This window comes from Salvelinus alpinus, chromosome 20 (genome assembly GCF_045679555.1).
Source record: "Salvelinus alpinus chromosome 20, SLU_Salpinus.1, whole genome shotgun sequence".
Taxonomy (NCBI): domain Eukaryota; kingdom Metazoa; phylum Chordata; class Actinopteri; order Salmoniformes; family Salmonidae; genus Salvelinus; species Salvelinus alpinus.
The window spans coordinates 26,886,622-26,901,744 of record NC_092105.1 but is presented as its reverse complement, the minus strand read 5'-3'; the positions used below and the strand labels follow the sequence as shown (position 1 = coordinate 26,901,744).

Sequence of the window (15,123 nt, the reverse complement as noted above, 5' to 3'; positions counted from 1 at the left end):
ATTCCATGTGTGGCATCTGATTGAGACAACAGCTGCACCTGAAAATCACACTGCTGTGCTGTCAGTGTCTGGGTTGACCATAAATTTATGGGGGTGGCATAGAGGTCCAAAACATCTCTGAAAATTGTTGGCCTGTTTTTTGGTGTGTAGATGTGCTTCAATATGATATCCTTATACTGTATTTGTTTATTTTCAATGTAGTTTTGATGAGTAGAGGCAAGTATAGACAACGCATTTATGAATCATATACTTAGGTAAATTTTCTACTGTGCAAATATATTTTCAAATCCTTTATTATGGGTATGGTTATAAATCTTTATGTCAGTCTTGATCTTGAGACACTCAATAAGATTGCTGCTCTAAAATACGATCATTTTCTTAATTTCAGTGTTAGTCTACACCTGTTGTTTACGAAGCATGTGACAAATAACATTTGATTTGAATAGAGTATTTTATGATAGGGGCCTTTGACAACTCTGACCACGTGTGTTTATTCTAATCAAATCAAACATAGTTTAAAACAGACATCATAAAGAAATCCTGTATTTGTTGATTACATGTCAAGCATGCATGTTGCAGCCTCTATTTTAACACAGAAGTAGCCTATAGGGATGGATATATACGTCCATATAGAACATTATGTAAATTGTTATATTGTCTAGACTCTATAGGTACTTTATCATTGAAAAGCAAAGTGACCATGTCACCTACATGGCATTGATGTCATTAAATGAATATGTGGTATGATCAAAGACTATGACATTTAAAACTATAATATAAAGAGAATGCAAACAAATATTCTGTCATTGTAAGCATAATGCAGCATTGATATAATAGATACTGTACATCATCTTCTGACGTATTTTTTGCACACATCAGACAGCATATGGCACATGACTAAACCCCTTTAATATGGACAAACAATGTGTTTACAATCCAATTATATTCCCAGATTTAGTTTTGTATGATGTTCAGTGAATAGGCTACTACTACATAATAACTATTCACAAAGCAAAGGGACAGTGAAATTAAACTTCCTCGCTTTCGCCGGAACTATGGGAAGGATGTTGGGAAGGAAAGGTTGGGTTAAATGCGGAAATAAGACGCTCGCTCTGTAGGCTACAGTTGCAACCGGTGTGAGAGAAAATATGAGCACAAGACGCCTGCTATCTCGGACAGCGCTTGAGATCAGTCATGGATGATTCTGAAAATCACCTAATTTTCTCCGACGCGTGGAACTGCTGAAGAAGTGTGCATTCTATCAATAGCACAACAAAAACTACAATCGGCTTTGTTTTGTTTTCGTCCATTCTCTTTGTCAATCTCTTGTTTTGAAAGAATGTGGTTGAATCCGGAGGAAGTTTTGCTGAAAAATGCATTGAAGCTTTGGGTTACAGAAAAATCTAACGAATTCTTCCTTTTGCAGCGCAGAAGAGGGCATGGGGACACAGGGGGGAAATTTACAGGTAATACGCCCCCTCCCATCTTCATCTCACTGTCGTCTGATTTCAGCAGCTTTGGCAGCCTATATGGATACACCAGTCTACGGGATACACTTGCAACACAGTAACAAATCATTTATAAACAATGTTGCAATTTGCTATAATCGGGGCTACAATGTATCACTTTAAATAGGCTCAGGATTTTTACACAGCATTACTTGGGAAACAAGTGTTTTCTCCATATTTGGTGTCGTCAACACCTTGGAGCAATAACAGGCAACTTTTTTGCATATAGTATTTAGACATTTATTTAGTTTCAGGTCTTCCTTGATTTCTTTAAGTTCGATAAAATGTTTGTCTGATGATGAACTTTGATAAGGTGCCACCTGGTCTTGTTTTTATTTAATCATCATTGGGACTTTCATACATAACTGAACACATCAAGGACAGGAGGATAGAGAGTAGACATCTCATAAAAGGAACAATATAAAAACTTCCCGGCAATTGGTTATGATTTACAGTATTTGTTTGTCGCCATGGTGAAAGGTCAGATAAAGTCCAAGTTGTATTGGGGTTGGCTCTTCTTACAAAACCACACCATAGTATGTTTTGTTATATGAAGAGAATAACAATACAATATTAATTGGAAGAAGAAATCCATGATTCGATTAAGATAAAACATCAAAACATCTACAACCTCTATCATTTTGTGTCACTAGCTAAACTATCTTCTGCTTCCTATTTCACAAAGAGCACTTTGCTACAAGGGAATTTTTATTTATTTATATACATAGGGTTTATTTTCTCTCTACGTCTGAGCACACTGTACATGTCCATTGTCCACAGCCATACAAGCTCAGTGAACTATATAAGCAGAACAAAATACATGATTTACAGTAGTTTAAGTTGGGATTTACAATGTAAGCGGTTTGGTGACAAATAAGTTTGTGTTGCCAGGGCGTCATGGTTCAGAGCGGCAGATGGGCAGAGCTTATAGATGTGGTGTGGTCTGGAATGGAATGGGCAGTGCTCCAGGAGAGGGTTATTTGTCAGGAGTTCAGTTTGTCTTCCGTCCCTCTCCTCTTTTGTGGCGGGCGGTTGGGCGGGAGTGAGAATGCCAAACACTAGATAGTGATCTCATACAGACTAGACTGTATCCTATTGAACGTAGTAAGCCTAATGCCTTGTCTTGCCTGCTGTGTGCTTATTACACATTTGATTGGCCAAATCATTAACAGACTGTTCTTGCTAACTTGATTTTTTATTGTAGTTGAGGGATGTAATGTGTTGCTGTTAGGACTGTTTTTACTAGCTCTCCTTAAATGCTCCATTCTGTTGAAAATGGCAAAGAAAACCCAGAATTAAAACTAGACAAGAGGGACTAGTGTTTGGTGCCTTTGGCCTCAGTGGGAAAGCATGACCATGAATAGCAGTGGAGTTAAAGAGATACTATGATGATGAGTGTAGGCTCTGTTACCTCGGGGTATTAGTGAGCCTATCTGGTTCCATTAGGCTGATGACTGGTGGGGATGACTGGATGTGTAATTCTCCCTAAATGCTGGTTCCAGGGTTAATGTAGCCTTCGCAACGCCTAATAGGTACAAATTAGTTAGGTCTGGATGGAAATTGAAAGCTTGGGGTAGAGTAGTGCAGTTTCTCTTGAACGTCAACTGGGGTGTCACTGTCAAACATATTGGATGGGATGTTAGGGGCTCTGTTAAGTTTGTATTTTTTAGGCCCCGTCTTTGGGGCTTCATATGTGGAGGATATGGGTGGGGGGGGGGTCTCCAATCCAATACTATTAGCCATCGGTTCTAGTGGACCAATATAGTGACAAACAGAGAACCGCAATACTTGTGTTGAGTCTCTCAATAGCTTGTAAGCCTATGTTATGCTCTCACATAATGTGGCCATTATGAGACCGTTAGTGACCGTAAGTTGTACCAGTTTATGTCCTATCCAGTGCCAATCTTCTTCTGCTTGGCACCTCACTGTGGAATGTCTTGGTCTGTGATAGACATGGTAATGACTTTAGCCTTCTGCCGTTATGTGTAATAGGTACCTTTGTGCCCCATCTGCTTAAAGGCACAATCTGTAACCTTCCTGCTGTTCAAAAGTCATTCCACTAATGCTAACCATTGATTATGTATGTTAGAGTATATCTTATTAATGCCTTATGAGCTTAATACAACTGTCTTACCCTTTGAAAATGTGATTTCAGTTTATATGGGTTGGTATAATGTGGCCTCTCTCTCCCATATGTCAATGAGCTCATTGACATGTATGTGTTGTCAGATGGTATTTCTCAGTATTTTCTGGTCTCTTTCTGTGTCTGACTGCTCTGGTCTGTCCAGGTCTTCTGGTGGGAGCTCTGGACTCAGTGCTGGACTCCAATGCCCGGGTCACACCGTTCCGTATCCTACTACAGATGCCTGGGTCACAGGTCAGCTGGACTATAGCTTGTGGTAAGCTCTCTGACATTTCTCTCCTTTACTTTCTATCTCTCTGATTCTCATATTTGTCTGTCTCTCTCTCTAGCTCTCTCTCTTGCTCTCTTTGTGTATCTATCTCTCTGATGGGTGTTGTGTGTGTGTGTTGTTATACAGGTGCTGCTGTCGGAGAGATGAACAGACATTGGGACTGGCTGGTACAGAACCTACTCCACTCTCTCTCAGTATTTGAGAACAAGGAGGATGTCGCCAGCTTCGTAAAAGGGAAAGTCAAGGTACTGTACTATTAGAATAAGACCTACTATAGACCTGTGATACACTGTACTTTGTAGGCCTACTATCGAAAATCACAGTATTCAACCTAATCTCAACTTTTGATCTCTCTCCTCCTGACTTTCTTTTCTATTTGTGTCTCTTGCTCTCCTTTTATTTTCTCTTTCTCTCATTTATTTCTCCTCCTCCCCCAGGGTCTGATAGCGGAGGAGGTAAGGGGGAGGCAGGCGGCTCAGGAGGAGGAGCCTGAGAAGTTCCGGGAGGCGCTGCTGAAGTTTGAGCTATGTTTCGGCTTGCCCTCCTCAGAGAAGCTGGTCACCACCTACTCCTGCTGCTGCTGGAAGGGGCGGGTCCCCCGGCAGGGCTGGCTCTACCTCAGCATCAACCACATGGCCTTCTACTCCTTCCTGTTGGGAAAGGAAGGTCAGTCCCCTTAAATGCTCTTCCTTTCATTGGCACACAGAATAGCCCCCAGTCTTACTGGTTGTGAAATGGTTGTGAACTTTGAATGGTTGACCGCTTCTCTCTCCCTCAGTGAAGTTTGTGATCCCGTGGGCGGAGGTGACGAGGCTGGAGCGGTTCTCAACGGGTCTCATGACGGACATGGTGCGTGTGATGACGCGGCGGTGCCAGCGGGACTTCTCCATGTTCCTGAGCCTGGATGAGGCGTTTGGGGTCATTGGTCAGCTGGCTGACATCGCCCTGCGACGCCTGCTGGACAGTGAAGGCCTGGAGCTGGACCGAGTCCTCCAGCAGTCCTCCAACATCACCAAGAGGTCAGGAGGCAACGCAGAAAAAGTTTAAATTGTATCGTATTGTAGTGTAAAGGAGGGCAGGGGATTTTGTGTGGTTGTATCATTCGCTTTGTTCAGATTCACATCATCTAAGAGGATTAGAACAGTTGCTTGCCTGATTAATCAGTTTGATAAACAGTAATTTAATAAGGTTCTCATTCTTATCTGTTTTGGTCAAAAGAGACCTCATCAAGCGCTTCCTGAAAACCCCTCATATCTTAACTGATTTACTTCCCTTTAGTTTCCGACCATCCTTTGTATAACCATAGCATCATAGTGCAACTAATCTTCCTTTGAGCCGAGAGGGACGTTCAGTCATGTTCTTCAGACAGACATTATATGAGGCTGATGAGCTCATAAAGACTTGTAAATACCTAGACTTTGCCCCTAGGTGTTTCAGCCATAACAGGAATACAGCGTATCGTGTTAGTCTATGGGAAAATATATTTTTTTTTACAATGTTCCTTCCTTCCTTCCACTGCCTGTGTTTTGGGTTCCGTCTGGTCTCAGAACAGTTGTGTAGTGATTGATGGGCCGCGTTCCACTACACAGCACTGCACCATACGTTATAAATCAGTGTTTGTCTCAGTGTGACTGGAAGGCCCTTCACCTCTATCCTGTGGGAAATTATACCTTCGCTTGGAGAGGTAGCTCATAAATACACCCCTGTTCTTCGTTTAGTCTTAGTTCTGTGTGTGTGTGTACATGTGTGCATGCATGCATGCGTGTCTAAGTTCCACCTGTAGTACATTCACCATAACATTTTCAGTTTCAGGTTTTGTGTGTAAAATGACAGCTTGCGGTGGTAAACATTGTACTTGAGCTGGGCTAGAGCATTTAGTTCTCTCTCTATGGGTGTAACAGACTGTTTAATAATTAATTTGGTAACTTCCTCACATTCAACCCTTCCCAGATGAGTGATCTTTTTGTCCCTCCCCCATCATTCAAACTAGTGACTTTATGTAAATTCCTCATCACAATACCATAACAGGAAGTGAAAAATTACCTGATCTACATTGCAGTGACCAAAATAGTCTGCCTTTATCTAATTGTCTGTGGGTACATGTGGATTATTTCAAGAGCAACTCTTTTTAACATCATATTCATTATCTCCAGCACCAAAACAGTGTCTACATTACTTCTTCTAATTTTTCTCTTGCACAGGCTTGAGGTACACTCACTGAACTCTAGCCACACACTCACACATACTACACTGACACTCCAACACACACACATACAGTAGTGTAAAGTACTTACGTAAAAATACTTTAAAGTACTACTTAAGTCTTTTTGGGGGTATCTGTACTTTACTATTTATATTTTTTACTACTTTTACTTCACTACATTCCTTAAGAAAATATTGTACTTTTTACTCCATACGTTTTCCTTGACACCCGAAAGTACTCGTTAAATTTTGAATGCTTAGCAGGTGTAATGAATCCTCAGGTAGAAAAAGGTGTAGATTCACGTGCAGATGTTTATCAAGCCTTCGCAGAAGTCAGGAATCGTGGTCACAGGCAATGGTCAAACACAGGTAGGCAGTCAAAAACAAACAATACCTCACAACCATACAAACAGAAAGAACTGAACTAAATAGGGAGCTGGTGAAATCAATGACCAAAAATGAAAGACAGGGCTATGTTCCAGAACACAAAGAAACAGGGCTACGTTCAAGAACACAAAGAAAAATAACACAAGGTTGACTAAGAAAAGAAAATCAGAACCTTACAGCAGGACAGGAAAATTGTGAAATTCAAGCACTTATCAACCGAACATCCCTGGTCATCTCTACTGCCTCTGGTCTGGTGGACTCACTAAACACACATGCTTCGTTTTTAAATTATGTCTGAATGTTGAAGTGTGCCCGTGGCTTTCCGTAAATTAAAAAAAAACAAGAAAATAGTGTAATCAGGTTTTTTTAACATCAGGAATTTTTAATTATTTATACTTTTACTTTTGATACTTAAGTATATTTTAAAACAAATACTTTTAGACTCATACTCAAGAATAATTTAGCTTTTACTTTTACTTGAGTCATTTTCTATTAATGTCAGGATTTCAAAAGTGGTGAGTGAAGGAGTCAGGCGCAGAGAGCAGGGTAGTTCAAAAAGGACGTGGATTTAATATTCCAAAATACCAGAGAGACGGTCACGCCACACACACAAGGGCACGTAAAGTCCCAGTCCAAACAAACAGGACTAAACTGAATAGGAACAGACACCACAAGAATAAACGAAACACCACAAACAGAAAAACAAGCCCGCACAAAAGTCGGCGGGCCAACTGGGTTTAAATAGCCCACAATCAAACCTAAACACGAAACAGGTGCAACAAATTAGACACAACTAAATGAAACAGAAAAGGGGATCGGTGGCAGCTAGTAGGCCGGCGACGACGACCGCCGAGCGCCGCCCGAACAGGAAGAGGCACCATCTTCGGCGGGATTCGTGACAGTACCCCCCCCCTGACGCGCGGCTCCCGCAGCGCGCCGACCCCGGCCTCGAGGGCGACCCGGAGTGCGAGGAGCAGGGCGATCCGGGTGGAGGCGGTGAAAGTCCCTCAAGAGGGAAGGATCCAAAATGTCCCCCACCGGTACCCAGCACCTCTCCTCCGGACCGTACCCCTCCCAGTCCACGAGGTACTGCAGGCCCCTCACCCGGCGTCTCGAGTCCAGAATAGCTCGTACCGTGTACGCCGGGGACCCCTCGATGCACACCTCGTTTATCCTCCTCAGGACTTTAAATGGCCCCACACACTGCGGCCCCAGCTTCCGGCAGGGCAGGCGGAGGGGCAGGTTTCGGGCCGAGAGCCAGACCCTGTCCCCTGGTGCGAACACAGGGGCCTCACTGCGGTGGCGGTCAGCGCTCTTCTTCTGCCGTCCACCGGCCTGCTGAAGAGAGTCCTGGACTGCCCGCCAGGTCTCCCTAGAGCGCTGTACCCACTCCTCCACCGCAGGAGCTTCGGTCTGACTCTGATGCCACGGAGCCAGGACCGGCTGGTAGCCCAGCACGCATTGGAATGGCGATATGTTCGTGGAGGAGTGACGGAGTGAGTTCTGCGCCAACTCCGCCCATGGGACGTACCTCGCCCATTCTCCTGGCCGGTCCTGGCAATACGACCTCAGAAACCTACCCACTTCCTGGTTCACTCTTTCCACCTGCCCATTACTCTCGGGGTGATAACCAGAGGTCAGGCTGACCGAAACCCCCAGACGCTCCATAAACGCCCTCCAAACACGGGACATGAACTGGGGACCTCGATCAGATACAATATCCTCCGGCACCCCGTAGTGCCGGAAGACGTGGGTAAATAGAGCCTCCGCAGTCTGTAGGGCCGTAGGGCCGTAGGGAGACCAGGCAATGGGAGGAGACGGCAGGACTTAGAGAACCGATCCACAACGACCAGAATGGTAGTGTTCCCCTGAGATGGGGGAAGATCAGTAAGAAAGTCCACCGATAGATGAGACCAGGGCCGTTGTGGAACCGGGAGGGGCTGTAACTTCCCTCTGGGCAGGTGCCTAGGAGCCTTACTCTGCGCGCACACCGAACAGGAGGAGACATAAAGCCTCACGTCCTTAGCTAAGGTGGGCCACCAGTATTTACCCCTAAGACCACGCACCGTCTTCGCAATCCCCGGATGACCTGAAGAAGGTAGTGTGTGATCCCACCGAATCAATTGATCACGGACACCAAGCGGCACATACCTGAGGCCGGTCGGACACTGTGAGGGCGCAGGTTCCAATCACAACGCCCGCTCGATGTCCGCGTCCACCTCCCATACCACCGGAGCCACCAGCCTAGAAGCTGGAAGGATGGGAGTTGGATCGATGGACCAGTCCTCAGTGTCATAGAGACGGGACAGCGCGTCGGCCTTAGTGTTAAGAGACCCTGGTCGATAAGATATGGTAAATCTAAATCGGGTTAAGAACATGGCCCACCTAGCCTGACGCGGATTCAGTCTCCTCGCCGCCCGGATATACTCCAGATTGCGGTGGTCAGTCCAGATGAGGAAAGGGTATTTAGCCCCCTCAAGCCAGTGTCTCCACACCTTCAGGGCTTTTACCATAGCTAGTAACTCCCGGTCCCCCATATCATAGTTCCGCTCCGCCGGATCCAGCCTCTTAGAAAAGAAAGCGCAGGGGCGGAGCTTCGGTGGCGTGCCCGAGCGCTGTGATAGCACGGCTCCAACACCAGCCTCGGACGCATCCACCTCCACTATGAATGCTAACGAAGGGTCCGGATGCGCCAACAGGGGTGCGTCAGTAAACAGAGCCTTCAGCTGGCTGAAAGCTCCATCTGCCTCGGCCGACCACCGTAAACGCACCGCCCCCCCCTTCAGCAGTGAGGTAATAGGCGCCGCCACTTGGCCAAAACCCCGGATAAACCTCCGGTAGTAATTGGCAAACCCCAAAAACCGCTGCACCTCCTTTACCGTGGTCGGAGTCGGCCAATTATGCACGGCGTTAACGCGGTCACACTCCATCACCACCCCCGAGGTGGAAATGCGATAACCCAGGAAGGAAACGGCTCGTTTGGAGAACACACATTTCTCAGCCTTGACGTATAGGTCATGCTCCAGCAGTCGCCCAAGTACCTTGCGCACCAGGGAGACATGCGCGGCGCGTGTGGCAGAATAGATCAAGATGTCATCAATGTATACCACCACACCCTGCCCGTGCAGGTCCCTGAGAATCTCATCGACAAAGGATTGAAAGACGGCTGGAGCATTCTTTAACCCATACGGCATGACGAGGTACTCATAGTGGCCTGATGTGGTACTAAACGCTGTTTTCCACTCGTCTCCCTCCCGAATACGCACCAGATTATACGCGCTCCTGAGATCCTGTTTTGTGAAAAAACGCGCTCCGTGGAATGATTCCACCGCCGTAGCGATGAGAGGTAGCGGATAACTAAATCCCACTGTGATCGAATTTAGACCTCGATAATCAATGCACGGACGCAGTCCTCCCTCCTTTTTCTTCACAAAAAAGAACCTCGAGGAGACAGGTGACATGGAGGGCCGAATGAACCCCTGTCTCAGAGTTTCCGTGACATATGTCTCAATAGCCAACGTCTCCTCCTGAGACAGTGGGTACACGTGACTCCTGGGAAGTGCAGCGTTCTCCTGGAGGTTTATCACGCAATCCCCCCGTCGATGGGGTGGTAATTTGGTCGCCTTTTTTTTACAAAAAGCGATCGCCAAATCGGCATATTCTGGGGGGATGCGCACAGTGGAAACCTGGTCTGGACTCTCCACCGACGTGGCACTGATGGAAACTCCTATACATCTACCTGAACACTCCTCTGACCACCCCTGAAGAGCCCCCTGTCTCCAGGAAATGAGGGGATTGTGACTAGCCAACCAGGGAATCCCCAACACCACTGGAAACACAGGTGAATCAATAAGGTAGAAACTGATCCGCTCCCTATGATTCCCCTGCGTTACCATGTCCAGCGGTATCGTGGCCTCCCTGACCAGCCCTGACCCTAACGGTCGGCTATCTAAGGAGTGCACGGGGAAAGGTGGGTCTATCTGCACCAACGGAATACCCAACTTACGGGCGAGTCCGCGATCCGGTCCCCCTAGATTCAGCTCCTCCCAACTCCATCGGAGTTGGAGCGGGAGGGCTGGGAGGTGGAACTGACAGGACCCCCTCTGAACGCCCGCGGGCAGCTAGCACGTTTTTCCAGTCGGATCGACCTGTCTATAAGCTCGTCGAGGGAGAGTGTAGTGTCCCGACAAGCTAGCTCCCGGCGGACGTCCTCCCGAAGGCTGCATCGGTAGTGGTCCATCAGGGCCCTGTCATTCCACCCCGCACCAGCAGCCAAGGTCAATTAAGGTATTTTTACTTTTACTTAAGTATGACATTTGGGTACTTTTTCCACCACTGCAGATATACATTCACAATCCTTCACACTCTTCACATATGCTGCTGCTACTCTCTGTTTATTATCTATGCAGTCACTTTATCCCTACCTACATGTACACTACTGGTCAAAAGTTTTAGAACACCTACTCATTCAAGGGTTTTCTTTATTTTTACTATTTTCTACGTTGTAGAATAATAGTGAAGACATCAAAACTATGAAATAACACATGGAATCATGTAGTAACCAAAAAAAGTGTTAAACAAATCAAAATATATTTTATATTTGAGATTCTTCAAATAGCCACCCTTTGCCTTGATGACAGCTTTGCACACTCTTGGCATTCTCTCAACCAGCTTAATGAGGTAGTCACCTGGAATGCAATTCAATTAACAGGTGTGCCTTCTTAAAAGTTAATTTGTGGAATTTCTTTCCATCTTAATGCATTTGAGCCAATCAGTTGTGTTGTGACAAGGTAGGGGTGGTATACAGAAGACAGCCCTATTTGGTGAAATACCAAGTCCATATTATGGCAAGAACAGCTCAAATAAGCAAAGAGAAACGACAGTCCATCATAACTTTCAGACATGAAGGTCAGTCAATATGGAACATTTCAAGAACTTTGAAAGTTTCTTCAAGTGCAGTCACAAAAACCATCAAGCGCTATGATGAAACTGGCTCTCATGAGGACCACCACAGGAATGGAAGACCCAGAGTTACCTCTGCTGCAGAGGATAAGTTCATTAGAGTTACACACCTCAGAAATTGCAGCCCAAATAAATGCTTCACAGAGTTCAAGTAACAGACACATCTCAACATCAACTGTTCACAGGAGACTGTGTGAATCAGGCCTTCATGGTCGAATTGCTACAAAGAAACCACTACTAATGGACACCAATAGGAAGAAGGGACTTGCTTGGGCCAAGAAACACGACCAATGGACATTAGACCGTTGGAAATTTGTCCTTTGGTCTGGAGTCCAAATTGGAGATTTTTGGTTCCAACTGCCGTGCCTTTGTGAGACGCGGTGTGGGTGAACGGATGATCTCTGCATGTATATTTCCCGCCGTAAAGCATGAATGAGGAGGTGTTATGGTGTGGGGGTGCTTTACTGGTGACACTCTGGGAATTATTTAGAATTCAAGGGACACTTAATCACTGTGGCTACCACAGCATTCTGCAGCGATACGTCATCCCATCTGGTTTGGGCTTAGTAGGACTATCATTTGTTTTTCAACAGGGCAATGACCCAACACACCTCCAGGCGGTGTAAGGGCTATTTTACCAAGAAGGAGAGTGATGGAGTGCTGCATCAGATGACCTGGCCTCCACAATCCCCCAACCTCAACCAAATTGAGATGGTTTGGGATGAGTCTGACCACAGAGTGAAGGAAAAGCAGCCAACAAGAGCTCAGCATATGTGGGAACTTCTTCAAGACTGTAGGAAAAGGATTCCAGGTGAAGCTGATTGAGAGAATGCCAAGAGTGTGCAAAGCTGTCATAAATGCAATTGGTGGCTATTTTGAAGAATCTCAAATGTAAAATATATTTAGATTTGTTAAAAAAAAATATTATCAGGTATGAAGGTAAGACCCAGATGCAGACCACGTCGAATAAACATATTTCAACAGGGGCAGGCGATAGACAGGTCAAGGCAGGCAGGGTTCAGTAAACCAGATGTGGGTCAACAGTACCGGACGGCAGGCAGGCTCAGGGTCAGGGTAAGGCAGAGGTCGGTGATCCAGAGGGGGCCAAAGGGACAGGTTGGCATGCAGTCTCAGGTTCAGGGGCAGGCAGAGTGGTCAGATAGGCGGGCTCAGAGTCAGGACAGGCAAGGGTCAAAACCAGGAGGGTGAGAAAAGCAGACTGGAAAAAGCAAGACAAACTGGCAACAGACAAACAGAGAACACAGGTATAAATACACAGGGGATAATGGGGAAGATGGGCGACACCTGGAGGGGGGTGGAGACAATCACAAAGACAGTTGAAACAGATCATAGTTTGATGTCTTCACTATTATTATGCAATGTAGAAAATAGTAAAAATAAAGAAAAATCCTTGTGTGAGTAGGTGTTCTAAAACTTTTGACCGGTAGTGTACATATTACCTCAATTACCACGACTACCCCGTACCCCTGCACATTGACTCAGTACTGGTACCCCTTGTAAATAGCCTCGTTATTGTTAATTTATTGTGTTACTATTTTTAATTTAGTTTAATTAGTAAATTATTATTTTATTTATTTTTTGTCCACCTATTTCTCCCCAATTTCGTGATATCCAATTGCGATCCAGTTACGATCTTGTCTCATTGCTGCAACTTTTGAATGGGCTTGGGAGCGACAAAGGTCGTGTCATGCATCCACCGAAACATGACTCTCTAAACCGCTCCACTTAACCTGGAAGCCAGCTGCACCAATGTTTTGGAGGAAACACAATTCAACTGACGATCGAAATCAGCCTGCAGGCGCCCGGCCCGCCACAAGGCGTCACTAGAACACGATGAGCCAAGTAAAGCCCCCCCTGGCCAAACCCTCCCCTAACCTGGATGACGCTGGGCCAATTGTGCGCCGCCCTATGGGACCTCCGGTCACGGCCGGATGTGACACAGCCTGGGGTCGAACCTGGATCTGTAGTGATGCCTCAAGCACTGCAATGCAATGCCTTAGACCGCTGCGCCACTCGGGAGGCTCCAATTGGTTTGGTCCTGTTGTATTCGGCGCATGTGACAAATAAGATTTGATTTGAAAACGCGTTTCAATGATCATTGGTTAAAAAGATAAGAACAAAAGGTCCTAAAAAAACAGGGTAGGATTAAAAGTAAAGAAACTGTGATTTTCAAAACCTGCAATGAGTTTCTAGCCATAGGGAGGGTATTTTCTTGCTCCCCACGTCACCGTGAATCTCATAGTGTTTGAAAATCAATGTTTTTTTAAATGTTTAAACTTTTGATGATGTCATTGAGTAGAAGTAAATGTAGAAATACGCCATTTCCACATATGTAGACACTTGTATGGTGCTGGAGATAATGAAAATGAGATTGAAAATTGGTGGAATTACCATTCAAGTGTTCCTGACTCTCTCTGTCAGAAATGTCTGGGTCACTAAAGGCAACAAGGCCGTGAGGATTCACCCACAATCTCTCATTTACGCTCTCCCTCTCTCTATCATGGAGGTTGAATTCCTAGCTGTCACTCATTTGCAACAGAACGTTTCACTGTTTGTGTCACACTGTATCTCTTTCCCCCCTGCCAGCTAAGTATTTATTTCTGAGTGTCCCTCTAACTCTTCCCCCTCAGGGTTCTGGAGGAGCAGGCGTTAAGGACGTATGTCCTGGCTCTATTTCGGCTACCGCGGGGCGAACGTCTTCAGGAGGTGGCACTGTGTTCAGTGTGGACGCCCCATGCCCGCTGTCACACGACAGGAACACTCTTCACCACCGACAGCTACCTATGCTTCGCCAGCCGAGAGGAGGGCCACTGCAGCCTGCTTATCCCTCTTTCAGAGGTACCCATAGTACCATATTGCAGTGCCTCCCTATTTGATTTATAGAAAGGTCTCACACAAAAATCCCTCACAAGTTCCCCTAGCCTAGCTCTTAAGGTTAATCCAGCCTTCCCAGAGGAGAGCCTTTATCAGTGTACTGCAGTGTATTTTGTGCTAGAGGTGGTGTATTTTGGAGGGGTGGTGTATTTTGGCTACATACTATGTTGACCCTGCTTCTCTGCTGGTTAAAGTGTAATGCAGGTGGAATGTGGCTACTGCTGTTTACACAGTGTTGTTGGAAGTGTTAGAGTTTACACCTTTAGCTTTACAATGGTTATCTACATTATATACCAGTCAGTCATACATTAAGCTATATATAGATGTATGTATGGCTCTGCTATACATAAAAGTTATTCATGGTTTATTACTGTGTTATTACTGTTTTATAAGTAAATAGCGCTACAGTTATTTCTTTGGCTGTTCACCTCTGACCCCTGTCTCCTCCTGTTTTATTGTCAGGTGATCTCCATAGAGAAGGCGGAGAGCACCAGCCTGCTGCCCAACCCAGTGATCGTCAGCGTGAGGAGTAAGAAGGCCTTCCAGCTGATCGAGCTGCAGGACAGAGACAGCCTGGTGGACAGTCTGACATCACGCCTCAGAGCCCTGCAGTGGAAACACTCCATGTTCCGCAGCAAGAAATCTCTGGTATGCTACAGCAACACTACTAACTGCTAAATGTCTGTTGTCAATTACACACATCATCTCATGGTGATGCCCAACAGGCCTAGTCCACAAAGCAGAATTACTGTATA

The 15,123-nt window shown here is 45.7% G+C and overlaps 1 protein-coding gene across 2 annotated transcripts in view; it reads left to right on the top strand.

Annotated features, from left to right (window-relative positions):
* Window positions 1-1,085: 1,085 nt before the first annotated feature.
* Window positions 1,086-15,123, top strand: part of LOC139546613 (TBC1 domain family member 8-like) — a 32,011-nt gene continuing 17,973 nt past the window's right edge. For both annotated transcript variants that reach the window (XM_071355196.1, XM_071355195.1), the window contains exons 1-7: window positions 1,086-1,466; window positions 3,797-3,907; window positions 4,049-4,167; window positions 4,360-4,588; window positions 4,701-4,941; window positions 14,125-14,332; window positions 14,831-15,016. In XM_071355196.1, coding sequence (XP_071211297.1) covers window positions 1,340-1,466; window positions 3,797-3,907; window positions 4,049-4,167; window positions 4,360-4,588; window positions 4,701-4,941; window positions 14,125-14,332; window positions 14,831-15,016 — 1,221 coding nt within the window. In that variant the 5' untranslated portion in view covers window positions 1,086-1,339. The remainder of the gene's footprint in view (window positions 1,467-3,796; window positions 3,908-4,048; window positions 4,168-4,359; window positions 4,589-4,700; window positions 4,942-14,124; window positions 14,333-14,830; window positions 15,017-15,123) is intronic.